Genomic DNA, 18,273 nt, shown 5'->3' on the forward strand with positions numbered 1-18,273 from the left:
GCCATCACACTTGCTCTGCCATTTCAGCACAAGTAGCCTATATAACCCTGAAAATGATTATCACATGCAGTATTCTTTACTGGGTCTGTAGAGTGCTTGAAATTGTGCCTCTGTAATAAAAAAAAAAAAAAAAAATAACAGAAGGAATGCATGCAAAAATTAATTGAACACAAGGATGTTTGTAAAAAGGAATAAATGTAATGTAAAAGAATGAATGCGAGAAAGAAAAATGCAAAGATGAATGCAGGGCCAAATGCAATAAAGAATAAATGCATGCAAAAAAAAAAATAATGCAACAATTAAAGAAAAAAACTAAATAAGAACTTTTGTGTATTTTTTGTGTATGTGTAAATAATTGAAAGCTTAATACTGTATGCTATACATGTTCCTAGATGAATGAATGGTGCCTTTTTAGGCTTAAACCAGAGTACTAAAGTAACAAGCAAAGTAAAACACAAGTGTGCCAGCCAACAGACACAAGGGATGTCTGTATTTTTAAGCTTATCAAGACATACGTTGAGGTTGCCCTGGGTGGAATGTAGCCGTCAGGTACAGTCCCAAACTGAGGCCAAATACACTATCATTCTCTCTGAGCGAGGTAAAACACTATTACTTCCTCAAAAGACAACTCAAACATTAAGATGTGAACCAAAAGCAAAGCTCAGACACATTTCTCTCCCATGCAGATACTCTCCAAGGGTCTTGGGTGAATGGTGTTTGGATTAAGTGAGAATGAAAACATAGACATTCACAAATTTCCACAGGGCACTCTGGCGTTTAGCAGAGGTCCAAAGACCTCAGGCATTGTTCATGTGAATTACACGCAATACGATACCTCCTTCATCAGCTTTGTCAGGACAATGGACTTCTTAATCTCTGTTTTTTATTGTAGTGGAGTAGAACATATGCGTGTACATAAACTAAATTACTGATTAATACCGCGGTTGAATTAAAACCCTAATAATAAATGACCAAGAACAAAGGGAGGCTTGATTTCAGAAAACGTTCAATGTTTGGCCAAGAGCCACCTAGCTGACGGACAGTGCTGCACCGGTCCAAAAATATGTCAGTACATTCTAGCAAATCGAATGTGGTATTATATCTGGCATGCAGACTCCACTTCGCTATCAGTCTCCACACAGTCGACACATTCCATGTTTAAAATGAAAATAAAAGCAGTCATAAGGTGAAGGTACCACTTGGCTTTCTCAAAGACTTCTTTTTGTTGTACAATGTTGTGTAGCTCTCAAGAGGGGATTGACAAGCCTTCCAGGGGTCTGAGGGAATATCAGGAAGACCCGGATGGAGAATAACTGGGACTCGGCATTAGTCATCACATATAGCCACTAGAAAGAGTGAGAAATGACATCTAAAAAAGGGATTGTCATGTTTCCAGGCAGACAGGAAGTTGCATAGAGAGGTAAAACGGTCTTCCTACAGTGAATTGTGACTTTAAAGAAGTTAGTGTTGACAAAGAATTGACAGAAATGACAGGAAGTTTATTAATAAATCTGTTAATCACAGATATATGTCTCACTTTCCCCTGACAATGTCTATTTCAAGGATTTACACTGTTTCTCTTGCCAAAAAAGCTGTGCTAGCAACATGACTCATCCTATAGACTCTCATCTCACTTGTTCACTTTACAACATTTTTATCTGATAAAATCTATCAAGTTTATCTGTCTAGTGAAGTATGGAGTGTGATAATTCCTTAGGTCATAATTGCAGCTTAACAAGAGATTGTTTTAACTATTACTTTCTCTTTTTATGTCTCTTGGAACAGACCCAAATGAATCAAAGGGAGCAGGTCATTACCCTTTTTCTCACATTGGAACGGAACCAAATCACAGACTAGAAGCAATTTACAAGGAGAGAATTTACTCACCTGACAAATTACATGGAACTTTAACAGCTACAAATGTTCAGTGCAGTGCAAATAGAGATCAGGTGTTAAATACAACAGGATTTTAAAAAAAGTCTTTATGGTTTTACAATGTTACAATACCTTAAACGTGACAAATAGCCTGATTTGAAATCTTTAATTGAAATAAAATATCAATATTAAATGAGAATCTTAAACGAAAATTTTTAAATGTTGCCTTAGCAAATAACTGAAATAATTAAAGCTGAAGTGCTAAAATTACAAAAACTATTAAATAAAAATAAATTACAGCTAAATATAAATAGTTTTATAATGAATATGACAACTAAAATTAAAACCAAAATTAAAAAAGATCATTTAAAATCATAAAAAATACTATAATGTGTTAAATAAATAATACTAAAATAACACTAAATTTGACAGAAAATCATCACAATGTTATTGTCATGTCCCTTACTGGTGATGCATATCCTGTTCTTGCCAATCTGACGTGTCACATCCTGAATAATGGATACTGCACTGGACTGAAGGTGACACAACATTTGTTTAGTTTAGTTTCCTCTATGACCTCATTGCAAACAAACAAAGATTATATTTTTGCTAATGCTACTGCTGGATGCTAACTCTGTGTTTGCTGGCCAGACAGGCTTTGACCACAGTGACCTCTTCATCCAATCCACAAATATCAGCCTTGTTTATAATTTCACTGTTTATCTATCAATATCAAAGTGACTCACAGGACCACCATGGAAGCATAAAACACTGTAGTGTCTCGAACAAGGCAAAATAGCAATCTACTGAAACCCCTCCCCCATATACAGACAGAGGGAGAGATTCTTTCAGGCAGAGGTGCTGACATCTGCTGTAGGGTTTGGGATGGAATATGATACTCTCCCATAGTCTGCACATGACCTCCAGTCTGGCAGCACCACATACTGCACCTTTCCATTTTCTGTTGCTGAGGGATCCATAAGCAATATTTCCTGCATGCCTAGAGGTGAATACTTCTAAAAAAAAATAAAGCATTATATACTGTACCATTTTAATGTACACACACACACACACACACACACACACACACACACACACACACACACACACACACACACACACACACACACACACACACACACACACACACACACACACACACACACACACACACACACACACACACATTTTATTTAAACACAATATCAAATATGTGTGTGTATATATATATTATTATATTTATGTGTATATATATATATATATATATATATATATATATCTCCACATAAATGTGGATATATACACAAACACACAACCAAAGACATATATACTGTATATATAATATATATATATAAATATAATAATAATATATACACACACATATTTTATATAAACACAAACTTTTAAGTAGATGCGATTAATCATTATTAATCGATTTGACAGAACTAATATATACCATCTATATCACCACTATAGATATGTCACACAATACAATAATTTGCAACAATAAAATAACAAACTTAGAAATCTGATCATGTCAGCTATATTGAAATCTTCAGCTTCCACATGCTCCTGGTCTCAGATTTTCCCCACATCTACTGAAAGTGAATTGCTTTGCCATTGCATCATTTGTCTGGGATAATCATTTCAATGTGTGCCCTTTCAATTGTTTAGTCTGCTATAGAAATCTACACCTAACAGGCATGTAAGGGACACATTGACAACAGGGAGATGAGATTAACCACATGAAAAGACCTTCATGAGTTGATGCTTTTAGTAGGGAGAAGGAAATAACTTACACAAGGGGAGTAAGTGCACTGTCTGCAGCTTTGATTTGACAAATTAAGAGATGTTTAGCGTTTCCCTTAAGATGCTTTAGGCATTGTTCTGACTTCACAATGATGAAATGCCAAACAAAATGATGAAAAGATTTAGACATGAGGACCGACACAGGCCACAACTTGTGATAATAATAGTGTTAGGCCTTGTTCCAAATGGTCACATCCGTTCAGGAAGCCTTTCCATAAACATGTGAAGCAGTCATGAACTAATGATTAATGCACCTTTAAGACCATTTGCAGGGCAACCTTAAATCGGCCAACCAACAGTACAAATGAGGAAAGATTACAGGTCAATTTAAAAAAAACAAAAACGTTTTTTCATGTTTTAGTATCTGCATCCAAATTCCTGTACTTCCAGAGTATGTACTGAATGTGATGACAAACTTACTTCCCATCCCATTGATGGAGTATGTGTTGGCAATGCAGGTGTGTAGTATGAATACACCCATGTTGTCATTGTCCTTTGACCCCTAGGATATTTGACCTATGATGTACTACAGCAACTGTGAAAATAATTTACTCAAGTGTTTTTAAACAAGTATAATTTACATTAAGAACAACTTTTTTTGTGATCTTTACAGATCTTTCACATATCTCCCCAGTTCAGCATCAACTTTTATTATTTATTTATTTGTTAAATCTGACAGCTCCAGCCGTCTCAGGTATTTTCAGAACATACACATATTCGTACGTGGGGTTATGTTTTCCACAATATCTGTTATTCAATAATGCCAACTCAGCTGTGAACACTGTAACTTATGTATTTAACACTGTATTCTGTAACCTATGTTTAATTAGGCTCTGATCGCTTTATTTGTAAATCGGTAATCTATGCAAATTTGATCTTTTCTTATGTTTATTTACAGTCTTATAGATAACAGATTCACTTCCTCTGGTGCCATTGTGTTTGCAACATTGTGTTTGCGTGTCTACTATTTAATATATATATATATATATATATATATATATATAAAAGCTGGGGGGAAAAAGTTGGTGCTTTAAATTTTTAAGTACAATCAACTTGGAAGTTTAAGTCATTTCAACTTAAATTACATTAAAATGAATTGTATAACTTTAAAAAGTTGAAAATCACTTATTTTGATGAGTTAAAGCAATATAAAAACACATGTTGTCATAACTTATTGACCATATACTAACTTTTTGCAGTATAATCATACCAATACTTCGTCAAGCCTTCCTTTTATTTATTTAATTATTTATTTATCTTCTGGACAGTTACACCACATAAATAATTTTGACTAAGCTCCACAAAATGTATACAAAATAATTTAAATTAAGACCGAAGTGTTTTTAAATGTATATAATGTATTTTTGAACAGTTCATCGATCACAGACATCATCGACCCATAAACTTCATAAACCCAACTCTCTCGCTCTCGCTCTCTCTCTCTCTCTCTCGCACACATACACACACACATACATATATACTTGTGTGGCGGTGGATATGTGAGAAATATAGTCTTTCACTCTAAAGCGACTGCAGCGGCAGCACCAGCAGCAGCTTGTGAATGGTCCCCGCCTCTCCGGGGAGTTTCCTCCACGGGGAACTTTTACTTTATGTGCAGCACCTGTTGTGTCGCCAGTCGGCCGTCTGCGCTCGCCAAGCACTCGGAGCCACCTCAAGACATTCATTTCCTTCAGAAAGTCGGACGCGCAACGCTACAAGTGGCGTTTTACCCAGAGTCGCTCGCGTTACTCGAATGGACTATAGTGTTTGCAAGGGAAAGTCGAACACTTTGCAAACAGGCAAAAGTATGTTTCGCGTCTAAGCAGATCTTAAATTACAGCCGTGCACGTTTCCAGCTGTCCTCTTGAACACTCGTGTTTAGGCGAACAGGTGTGCGCTCACTAAGTTAACAGCAATTAATGCTCTTTGCTCAGATGCCTCTCGGGAAACTTTCCACAAAGAAGTTTTCGCTGTAGAAACTCTGCCCGATCAGGATTATGTGGACTTTACTTTACGCGTGCCTCTTACAGATGTGTCCAAAGTTGGATACGCGTCTCACGAACAATATTTCTGCATGGTGATTGAAACAACACATACTAAGTGCCTATAAGCACCGACAGCCACCATTAATCCAAATGATTCCAATGCTTCTCTTGATTCTTATATCGTCTCTTCATCAGCATGAGTCGGTGGCGGAATCGAGTCACATCAGTAAGATTCACCACGCCAGCACTAAAGAGCAAAATGGTAAGTTCAGAGAGTCATCTTTTTCTCTTGTTGGGGTGTGTGAGACTTCTGATAATTCTTTACAAATAAACGCATTGAGTTTACCTTTTCAATGAATGGCCATGGCAAGCCGTAAAAAAAAAAAAAAAAATCCTTAAAACTAATTAATCTTTTTCATTTTACTGAAAAAATACAGTTAGTAAGATAAATGTTATTCATATTAATCTCTTATATTTATTACACCAGTGCATAATATTTATGTAGTAGTAAAGCTGGAATACATAATTATTGGGGTAGTACTAGTAAAACTAATCCAGTGACAATATGAATACATACTAGTGATAATTTATATCTAACCCACAGAGAAAATGTATATGTTACATAGAGACTATTAGCAAATTAACAAATGCTGATATCTGATGAATAATTACTACCAATTAAAAAATATACAAGTCACTATTGGATTACCTATGTAACAGAATAGTAGCAAAAATGAATTAAAGTTAGTTAAATTGATTACATGTTAATTTACTACATGCTTGCCATGGGATGTCCACAATTTATGGGGTTCACACAGCATTATGCTTAGTAGGAAGTTGAAGTTACCTTTGGCTTTCATGTGCATGAAACGCACATCTGTATGTGTGTTTAAGAGGAAAAAAAATCTCTGGGTAACTGAGTCCCCAGGGAAGGGTTTTCTCTCTGATCGCAGAAAGACTCCATTCATGAAGCGTGGGGTGCCCCGGGGCCATGCAATTTGCTTTCCTCTTAATCCCACCAAAACTCACAGGTGAACTAAAGAAAATCAGAAATGATAAAAAATAAAATAAAGCAAAAGTTTCCATTTAACTTTGCTCTGAAACTATAAGCTCAGTGTTGTAAGGCAGGCGTTGGTGGGGACAGGCAAACTGTCGCTCATTGCGCACCATTAACAAAATGTAAACTACTACTTGTGTTGACTTAGGCGAGGGAGGGCCCCTTACTGTGTTAGGGGTGAAGCAGAGTGGAAACATCTTGCATTCAAACAGCTTCTCTGGGCCCAGTATCAGAGCTTTCATTGTGTTATCATTCTTTCTCTAAACTGTGGAACATGCAGAACATGTCTAATGGGAAGCCATGTTTATATGGAAAATATACTTTGTTTTTTTGGAAGTTATGAAAGTACGAAAACCTTCTCAGAAGACTAAAATCTTAACATCTTTGTCTATTAAAAAGGAAGGCTTAATTGAATTGGAACCTCTGATGCAGTACGTATCTAGTCCCTTCAGGTCAGAGTTGTGTGCCAGGGAAGACCTTTGTGATTGCCATTTGATAGGGGTCTTTGGCTGTAACGCCACCTTTATTCCCCAGTGACTTAAGAATGGAGGTGAATTGGTAGTGTGCTCTGCCAAGGGTTTCTGAACGGGGAGTCTTGTTCTCTGGCTCTCTTTAATTGTCAAAACAGTAGATGCTCTGTGGCAGCCATCTCTGGTTGGTGTTGATTGAGGCAGTTCTTCACCACTGATCTGAGGCTGGTTTTATTTTGCAGCTGCAGTGTGAGGTTAAGGTCAGGTTAAAAAGCTACTTGACCAACTTTTTCAGGTTAACCTCAATAGAGAATTTACCAGCCCACAGTTCACTGAGCTGTTCACCCGTCTCAAAGGCTTTTCTGAACACTTTTAAGTTATTTTGGTTCAATGGTTTTCTTACAAATTGATGCGAGTAGGAGGATGTACAGTAGTTGAGGAAGGAGGACATTTGCTGTACTCCGTCCACACCAATGACTCAAATGGCAATACCTGCATTGACCTGACCTTCAAAAGCTGATTCATGACATTATAACTGACCGTTGCTGAAGGTTAGTCCTTTTACGGTAGAGGCATGTCCATGGTGTTGCAACGAGGGCTGTCAATTGATTAATCAAAATGCAAGTTAATCTTTTATATCGATGTTTTCCATGAGCCATATTCGAACTCATTATTGTGGTAAATGAGTAAATTAAATGGAAAAAAAATGGCTTTAGAAATCAGTATAGTTAGGTGGAAATAATCCACAAGAATCCATTTTATTATCAAATTTGGTAAGGACTTAAAGTCCCCGTGAACCAGAAGTTGCAACCGACTTCAGTGTTGTGACGTATTTCCAAATTCCAAATGAAATGGAGTATTGAGTAGAGGGCAGGGTTTTATTTTACTGCACCTTCTCTCCATCCCTTAATCATAGCAGACTGACGATTGGAGGGGCGTGGTTAAAGTGAACCCTGGGTATTAAGACTTGTATGGCTTAATAATGTAAATTGTTACCTAATGAAATATGTAGAAATATAAAAAAATCCACATCGTTTTATACATATTTTGGACAATGGGGGGCGCCATTATTTTAGGTGCGCAGTGCATTCTGCGTCTGATGTCAAATTGTTGCTCTCGCTGAGCACCCTCTTTAGGCCATGAATGATCAGCGACTAGTCGATGTCAAGCTTACAGCGTCATGGCAGTCTGTTCAATCCCAACGACCAACACGTTTTTTTTTTTCCTGCATATTTATTATCAATTAGTTTTTAGTTTAATTGTTCACCACAAGACTAGTAATGTGCGCTAACAAAATATAGGGTAACATTTTTATTTCATTATAACTTTAAGGGTTTTTCACGGTGCGTTCTTTCATTTTCTGCACTTTTTTTATTTGATTTTTTAAATTTTTTATCTCGATGCTTTTTTGACGGTGTTAAATTTTATTTTATTTTATTTGCATTGCATTTATTTGCCCCATTATTTAATTTAAGTTCTTAAAGTTTTATTGGCTCTTTCAATATGAACGGCTCATTACTCATTCTATGCTGCCTACTCTCAGTAAATGTGGTTTGTTAAGTCAGAAGACATGATAAATATGTACATTTTAATGATTAGCTGCACTAATTTAACATGTTAAACTGACTCATACAAGGACTATAGCGCTTTGAATCTGAGAACAGAACATTAATGGCTGTTTATTTTGCTTAAAATCCCCATTTATTTTCATATTCCAACATCTGAATGAGCAAGATTTCTGCCATCTAAATTTATTTTAGACTTTAGTGTGAAATTATTCATGTATAACAGTGATCTTACATGTTATTGATATCTAATTTTATTATGTTAGTGTTATCAGAAGACATTTAGATGACATTCAAGCAAAGAATTAGAACGAATCCTGAAATGGTGAGTAGTTGCTTATTAACCCTTGTTGCAACAGAGTCCTACCCTACTAATGACAGAACTACAAATACTTGCACCATTGTCCGTTAGCAGTTCACATATTTAGTTGTGTCCATAAGTCAGATCTATATCAGTGGTGTGGGTTCAGAAAGCAGCTGCAGTTTTCTAATGGTCCCAGATTATCCACCATTAATCTGCTGTAACCCCTGTGACGTCCCAGGCAGAGACGTGTGAGAGTCAGCCTCAGTAACAACGGAATGCCTCTCAAGGCGCTGCATTACTGGATTACTTAGTTAGGAATGGGGTTAATGTGATCCACCAGCTAACTGCGAAATGCAGCCTGCCTCACGTATCTGACAGTTAAGTGGTGGGTGTGTAATGATTAAAGCAAAATAGCTTGAATTATCACAAGAAACACTTCACTGTGCAGTTAAGAGTCTAAATCTAGTGCTTAGCATAGCTGACAGGAAGAAAAATATTAAGTTCATTATGGTGCTTTATACATGCAGCTTGAGGGTTTAGTTCACCCAAATTTGAATGTCGTTATTCACACCCTCATACAGTGTTGTTTTAGTTATTTTAGTATTGAGATACTATTACCTTTTATTAATATTTACATTTGCGTAAATTTCAGTAATATTGCTCTTTGTTTTTGTCATTATTATTATTTTAATGTCCATATAGTTTAATACATATATACAGTGTGTATATATATATATATATATATATATATATATCACACATTTTTTTTGCATAAAAGTAAACTGAAAAAGAGAAATATGGCTGAAATAAAATGTTAAATTTTTAATATTTTTTTATTGAATAAGTAATTATAATAACCCTGCCCTCATGTCATTCCAAACCAAAAGACATATTTTGAATATAGTTTAAGTGCAAATTGTAAGACTTCCTGATTCACAATTTTTATTTTTATTTATTCTATTTATTTTTTACTTTTATAACATGAGATGCTTTTCAGTTTTGTTCTTTATAAGCCCTGCAAAAAAATGACCTAAGAGTGCATTCTGTTTACTACTAAGTTCTTAATGCACTAAAAGAGGCTGTACTGAACCAATTATCTCAGGGGGGACTAAATGCCGCTAGGTGGAACAAACTGCAATGTGCACTACTGTCTGTTCAAAATAAATAAGAATCCTAGATTTCTTTGCTTTTTGTAGATTTGTTGCTTTTTCTGGTAACACTTTAGTTTAGGGTCCAATTCTCATTATCTACAGTAGTTGCTTATTAACATGCATATTACTAGGATATTGGCTGTTTATTAGTCCTTATAAAGCACATGTTAATGCACATGTTATTTATTCTGTATGACCTTATTCTACATCCCTTAATCCTAACTATTAATAAGCAGTAATTAGGAGTTTATTGAGGCAAAAGTCATAGTTAATAGTTAGCCAACGGTGAGAATTGGACCCTAAACTAAAGTGTGACCATGTTTCCTATTGTACCGAACTCAAATTGAACCATGTACGTACCGAACTGTGACATCTGTGTACTGTTACACCCCTACTATAAATGTTGTTTTGAGCCCCATTGATTTGAACTAAATTTATTCTGTTGGACTTGTGGAGAAATTTAAAGCTACATACTTAATCCATTCCTCAAAGGAGTAATATATTGTTGGTATTCCCTTTGTTATAAAGGCTTCAGAAGGAAGTGGTACCCAGAACTCAGAAACTGTGTGGCAGCTGGCAGTGTTCTTGCTTGGCAAACCTCTACATTACTAGCTTGTTGTGTTAAGTAGTTTCCATGGCATTTCAAGTTTATAGTGCGATTGTGAATTGTGCTGTGGGTAGCGACTGGCAAACTTTAACAAAAAGGATTTTCAATACCCAGTAGTCCAATGAAAAAGAGGACTAGCTTTCTGGTAACTTAAACACACACACACGCGAGCACAAACACACAAAAACACACCTGAGACAAATGACTCCCTGTTAAAGTAAAGGTTTACTCCAGTCCTTTTTCACCAAGCCCTTCTGGCTGTAATACGGTATTGAAGTTTGCTGTCAATCGACACGCTGTACCCTGCCAATGCCAGAGTTTCAAAAGCTCATTGGGGACCGTGCTTTTTCATTGAAACCTTTCAGACTTAAGGAGAAAAAAAGCACTGGGAAGCTGAAGACATTATTTATGCCATACTGTGCAGTTTGTTTAAAGGTAAGTATCTAATGTAACCCATCTAAAATAGAAGATTGCTTGGTTGTGCTGTCCGTGTTTTTGCTTTCAGCACACTTTAAAGGCAATGCGACAGATTTGGTAAGTAAGCAAGTCAATGCCTGTCTGCTGTTTGTCATGATGGACAGTGAGTGTACATTCCTAACCCAAACAGAGCTCCAATTTAGAGGGATCAGCAGCAGGGCAATGGAGTTCCTCTGTGGAACTGGGTTATAGCCTTGGATCCCCCCCCCCCCGTCCCCTGTGCTGGCACCTGTGCAATCATCAACCTAATACCCATACTCCTGTGAATGATCTGTCATCTTGTTTGTTAAATATGAGGTTAATAAATCCATGGTTTGTGTGCTGAAATGGTCATTGCAAGACCTCAGTAGTGGTGTCCATCTACCCCAAGGAGAAATGGCTCTGCTAGCCCTGCTTTGCCCTTAGAATTCGGTCTAATGTAGCAGATGATTTAAATTTGAATTTTAGATAAAATGAATTTAAAACAGTTTACAGTGCTTTGATTAAGTTTTTGTCTTCTCTGAGAAATGAACCTATGACCTCTGTGTGGCTAGTATTGATAGTGGGATTAGAGCAGATAGTGGAATTATTTTATGTTTAAAGGGTTATTTTATGTTTAATAATATTCTCAGAGGTCCACTTAAAGTTATCAATATTTTTACATAAAAAAACATCCAAATTTAGAAGTAACAAGCTGTTTTCTGTCCTTTTTTTTTTTTTTTTACCCTTTCTTTCGAACACTCCATTTGGATGGGCATCATTCATCATTCAAGACTTGGAAGTAAACACCCACTGCTATGATTGGGTAACAGTTTTGCATATTAAACTTACTTCCAACCTCCCCCGTTTTACACGTGTGGAATTGTTTTGAAAAATTCCGTTGTTGAAAAATATCTCGTTATGAATTAATTTACCATTGTTTTTCACACTGTCATTCTTATAGGCTATTCTAAGTTCATTCTTTTTGATAAATTGAAAAATGTATAAACGTTACTGCGAATGGCTTAGATCAAAACGATAACCAAAGCAGCCTTCTCCACGTCCTTCCATATCCGAAAAATCCATGTTGACCCCATTAATGCCAAAGCAAAGAAAAGAACAACAAATTACTATCAAAAACTAGTCACATTTTGACTGAGGCACTACAGTATAAAAACTGTGCATATCAAACAATCTGTATCAGACAAAGCAATAGTGACAAATGATAAAAAACACTGTTACTCACACCTGTGTTGCGAAATTACTGTCGGATCCAATGTAGTTGGCACTACATCTTTTATTTTCAGTCTCTCTAAAAAGCCTGTGTCGAATTTAAAAGCCTGACGTGATTGACTTGAGCCTCGTTAAAATAAATTCCATCCATGCTTTCTTAATGTTATAGGCTCTGAAGGATGGCAAGGCAACGACTGTAGCTGCATCCCAAATGATGCACTACACACTATGTACTTATGCACTATATATTAGGGTTATTTTGTCATTCACCGTTGGAATTTGATAGCCACTCCACAACGTAATTAAAGCTGCGACAGTTGAGTGCATGAAGTGTCCAACATTCCACACTTTTTCTATTGACATTTTTCAGTGTGAACACGCTGCTCGCACTATTTGTACCAACAACAAAAAAAGTCATAGAATAGTGCATAAGTACACGAATTGGGACGCATCTTGTTTTTTTCCACAACTTGGCACTTAAAAATGTATTGTAATCCTCAGAGGCATCTTCATGGTTTTGTTACTCAGTAATCCTGTCTTTGCATCTCTTTCGTATTTACTACTACATGACATGCGTGAATCGGTTGGCGCCTGGGTGGGCTAAAGAGGCAATGATTTAGAAGGCATTGTTTTTGTTTTTGTTTTTTTTCTGCAGAGGCGGAAGTCTTTTGTCGCACTAATGTACTGTGACAATCCAAAACTAGTCATTTTCTGAGCTTAGTTTAAAAAAAATCTGATTTTGGAATAACAAGGAAGTTTTGGGTTCTGAAACTTACAGGATATTTCTATTGTACAATGACCTCTTGCATGTCAAAAGATCAAGGAAAATGTTATGTTGTTAAATGTTTTGTTTATCTATTCACAGAAACAGAAGAAGACATTTAGTCCACTGCTTCTACTGTAAAGCAAAAAAAAAAAAAAAATAGGAATCAGATTTAAAAGACTGTAATTGTGCTACAAAGCTGCTTCCTCCTGTCTGCTTACCTCTCATTTTTGATGATTTATGCAGTGATGAGAAATAATGTCTAGGAGTTCTTAATGCTTTCTTGTCCCCAGGCAAGTCTAGTTGTAATGCTGAGCCCAGAGCCCAGATGCTGATTTTGACTTTCAAAAGCAGTAAATCTCAAATTGCATTGACAACAAATATGATACCTAGAGTTTTGACTACGGTCAAATGTGCATAACCACAAAGAGGTTTGTTTCTTCCCCAGAAAAAGTTTGGGGTCAGTAAGATTTTTATTTTATTTTTATATGTATAACAAATTTGAATGAATCAAACCGTAAATACTTTTACATTGATATAATATTCTGTTTCAGATAATATTCTATTTCTTTTGTACTTTCTATTCATCAAAGAATACTAAAAATGTATCAAGGTTTGCACAAAAAAGACTGGAGTAATGGCTGCTGAAACTTTAGCTTTTGCCATCTCAGAGGAATAATTGTATATAACAGTTATATTGTGAGATTTCACAATACTATGATTTTACTGTTTTGATCAAATAAATGCAGCTTTGGTGAGCATAATAAAGCTTCTTTCAAAAAAAAAAAAAAAAAAATCTTACCAACCCCAAGCTTTTAAACACTAGTTTATATGTATGAAAACAATGCTTTAACGAGCCAAGTTCCAGCACTGACCATGACTTGGACTATCTGCACTTGTCTAGACTGGAGGAGCTAAACACTGCAGCCTCAGGTCCAGCTTAACCTGTGCCATGAATGCCTGTCAATCACTCCCTGACAACAACACTTCCTCAAGCTTTTACTCATCCCTCACTTTGACTCTTTGCTCCCTTTTTTATTTATCCTACCTGTCACCCCCAGACAGTTTGAGGATGAACGTATCAGCACTTTTTAATAAAGAGTCATGCACTCAGACAACACTTATCAGCTGCTTGTGACTTAATGCAGAGATTATAGTATAACAAATACCTTCTAATATTGTACAGTATAGTGAAAGTTAAGGGATTTGTGTGGAATTATTGTTAAGTTAGACTGGGTTTAGTCACCCCCTCCAAAAATGTGCTCCCCAGAGTTTAATTGTGTGCCAAAACAAGCAGATAACCTGTAACTGTTTCTGAGGGCTAGTGCTCTGCCGGAACAGATAATTCTACGCTCTTAGGCGTTAACTGTCTGTGGATATTGGCTGTTTTCAGAGCTAACCGAATTCCAAAGGCCTTAGACTTTTGGCAGCAGGTAAATGTGATGACTTGACCTTGGTTCCTATCTCTTCAAGGCATGTCTACATACCTTGGCAGATGTCAGCACTTGCTGTCAGAGAGGTATTTTGGAAGTGCCCTCTCCTTTTTTAGTCTTAACTTATCTTGCTTTGTCTCTACTATCTGTGTGACAAAATATATGTACATGTATATATTTATATAAATTTATCTTTTTTTTTTTTCTTGTCTACTACTACTACTACATTCTCTCTCAGACACTGTGCATTGTCCTTTAGAGGTAGAGTATACCATGAGAATCTATTGGGCCATATTATTAAGTATCCATGCTTTCAGTTTTCTAACCTCATTTGTCTTTTTGTTAGATTGACTAATTTGCTTGACATCTGGAAATATACTTTGTGAGTGTGCACAATATGGACTAGCTCACTAATTTTCCTTTTTTTTTTGGGTGTAGTCAGAAATCATACAAAATCTGTTCCAAAATACCTTTCTCGGAAACATGTTAAATGAAATGACTAATTCACGGAGTGAGTCTGTTTTGGACATTATTAATAGGAAAAAACTCACATCAGGCTCTAGATTGCATTAATATCCAGGCATTGTTTTATACGACATACAGTAGCTTGCATCTGGAAGAATAATTATCCTGGCTGTAATAATTACTGAAGTGACAAGTTCATAGTCTTTTGTAAAATTTTACCAATATCCTGTCTTGTTACCTTGGCTAACCCCTCCTATTTGAGACTTGAGTCTGAAATTCACTCATTACAGCATGGCTCCTCGGCATGTTTATGACTGGAGTAGGGAATCACTGGATGATCTCCAGCCCACTCACTCAGACACACTCTATTAGCCAAATGATATGCCATTATGACTGGTGTGTTTGTGCTGTGGCTTTGAAATGAGGAAATATTTTGCTGTCAACACCACATCACTGTGGTGACATGACCTCCATCAGCCTTTCTCAGAAGGTCTCTGCTGACCCCGGGCTGCTGTTTTGCTCGACAGATTGAGAATCCTCAGTCCTCCTGAATGGTGTGAAAAATGTCCAGTGGCCACTGAGGATTCACTGAAGCCAGACTATAAATGTGCATTTGTATCTTAGCATATTACCTGTTTTAGAGAAATTTCATAACTGTGAAACATTCGGATTATGCTGTACTATCGGAGATGTGACCTGGAGGGTAGTGCACGAGGTCCAATGTGTTGCACGATGGAGCTTATATGCAGGAAACCAAAGTTTAAGTCTAGTTTTTGAATACCACCCACCCCACCGCTCTTCTTCCAATCATGTCCTGTCTCCTCTTTTATAGTTTTTGAAAAGAATTCTTAAACATAAACTTAAAGGTGACATATATTATGCCCCTTTTCACAAGATGTGATAGACACATTCTGGGGACACCATAAATTGATGTGTAATTTCAGCTCAAAATACCCCCCAGATAATTTATTATAGCTTGTCAAATTTGCTTGTCACCCTTTTTGGGTGTGAGCAAAAACGCTCTGTTTTTGTGCGTGTCCCTTTAAATGCAAATGAGCTGCTGCTCCCCGCCCCGGTTCAGAAGATGGCCGATCCTTTAAACGAGTTTCGGATATAATAAAAAAACATGCGAAAAATCTCAGGAATAACCAGTAGCGGAGTGCAGCCTTACGATAGACTCAGGAAGAGGTTGCAACTTTTAGACTGCACCTGGACGTTTCTGAATGGTTAGTGGATACATTTATGTAGTTGTTGTGGAGTTACATTGATTCATCAGTTTCTGGGGAATTTCCATTGAAAATAACATTAATCCACTGCTCTCTTGTCTTATCTGTGGCTGGGACTCTAAATAGTGTTCTATGCTCGTCTGTGCAGCCAACGATAGAACAGTTTGCATGCTTTGCTCAAACGTTTGCAATTGCGCTAGAACTGGTTACTGTTGTCGCTTGTGAAAACCAAATGTTGTGCGGTGGGTGGAAACGTGCAGATTAAGGCGTGGTAATATTATAATAAGATGCCCTTCCTACGTCAGAAAGGGAGCGAAATCTGATCGGCTTATTTTTTGACATGCCTGCAGAGAAAAGTTAATGGGTTGTCACTTCACATTTTCTGGGTTGGTAGATGCACCGGGGACCCAATTCTAGCACTTAAACATGGAAAAAGTCTGATTTTCATGATGTCACCTTTATAAAGCCCCACCTTAAACATAATTGTAATAATTTTTTTTTTTAAATCACCATTTTATCAGTGCATTCTCTGGGAATCAAACTAACTTTGGCATTTCTAGCTATAGCAGTGGTTCTTAGCCTTTTTAATTTTTTTATTATTAGTATTATTAAGGCCCCCTTTTTTTCACAACATTATTCAAAAGCCCCATGACTTTTCTATTTATTCATGATTTAGTGAATAACTATTAAGTATAAGGATATTTTTACTCACAATTTCTACCCTGTAAGATGTTTTAGATCATGACATAGCTATATAAAAAATTTATATTTATTATAAAAATGCCTGTGGAGATTTGAATATAAATGACATTAATGTCATGACATCTATAATTCACACTTTTAAAATTAGGCTACATTTTCAGGGCTTTCAAGGCCACATGAACCCTGTTTCTTCAAAAGAAAATAAAGTATTTTTGTTGTTGTTTTGGCTTATTTTAATGCTTGTTTTGAATCATGTTAAGTCATTTTGTGGCCATCTTGAGGCCCCCTAGTTGGCCCTGTCCCCTTGGTTGAGAACCACTAAGCTACAGGAAGGGGATGAGAAGGCCCAAAGCAGCCAAGACCACCCCAGTTGCTTTTCACCTGCTATATGTACCGAAAAGAGTGCTTTGCACATTCAGCTAAATAACCATGTTGTGTTTCGTGGGAAAAGAATATGAAATGAGCGTGAGTAAAGATAAAACCTTTTTTAATTTTTGTTCAGCTATCCCTATAACATTGTCTATTTTTAGAAATGTCATTTATGATAAATACAGTGTTTGATTAGTAATTGCTCATGCAGAACTTCTGATTTCTCTGAAACTGTAATCAGATGTGTTGGAATGTGGCATCCAACAGCTTCATCGTTATTCTGTCAGCGGTACGCTGCTCGCTGGTGAAATATGGACGTTGTGTTATTTGAAATCAGGGGAAAAAAATGGCAGCACACCTGTCGCGATACTCGCTGGCTGAGCACCAGTGCCCCCACGCCGAATAGATTGCATTATGTTTCCTTGCACATGCTGCGATTTGATATACGACAGTGTGCCAGTCGCACACCCTAGTGTGTGTAACTCAATCACACATAGTATTCGGAGAATGTCTGGCTTTTTGCCGGAGCACAAATAGGTTCTCCGCACACACTTACACAGATGCTGGTGTCAGGCGTGGCACTTCGGTTCTCCCTGGAGACTGGAGATCTATTTCCCACCCTACAGATGGAGGAACAGCAGCAGGCTGGCTGTCAGCTAAGATGGACTCCAGTTGTGATTTATAGCTATAGGAATGCAAGGCCAGATTCAGGAAAATTCGCTTGGACTGCCACTGAATCTTTTAACGTATTGACTTTGTAGTGCCGTAAGTCTAATTCCTTCAGGCAATGCTGGGGCCTATAAGCTGACTTTTTAGTGGTTTTG

The 18,273-nt window shown here is 36.8% G+C and overlaps 1 protein-coding gene across 1 annotated transcript in view; it reads left to right on the plus strand.

Annotated features, from left to right (window-relative positions):
• The first annotated feature begins 5,199 nt into the window (after positions 1 to 5,199).
• The window catches only part of pdgfc (platelet derived growth factor c), a 54,479-nt gene continuing 41,405 nt past the window's right edge, over positions 5,200 to 18,273 (plus strand). The window contains exon 1 of the mRNA XM_082178584.1: positions 5,200 to 5,931. Within this exon, the coding sequence (XP_082034710.1) occupies positions 5,820 to 5,931 (112 nt within the window). The 5' untranslated portion in view covers positions 5,200 to 5,819. The remainder of the gene's footprint in view (positions 5,932 to 18,273) is intronic.

This window comes from Leuciscus leuciscus (genome assembly GCF_965113295.1).
Source record: "Leuciscus leuciscus genome assembly, chromosome: 8".
In the NCBI taxonomy this organism is placed as follows: domain Eukaryota; kingdom Metazoa; phylum Chordata; class Actinopteri; order Cypriniformes; family Leuciscidae; genus Leuciscus; species Leuciscus leuciscus.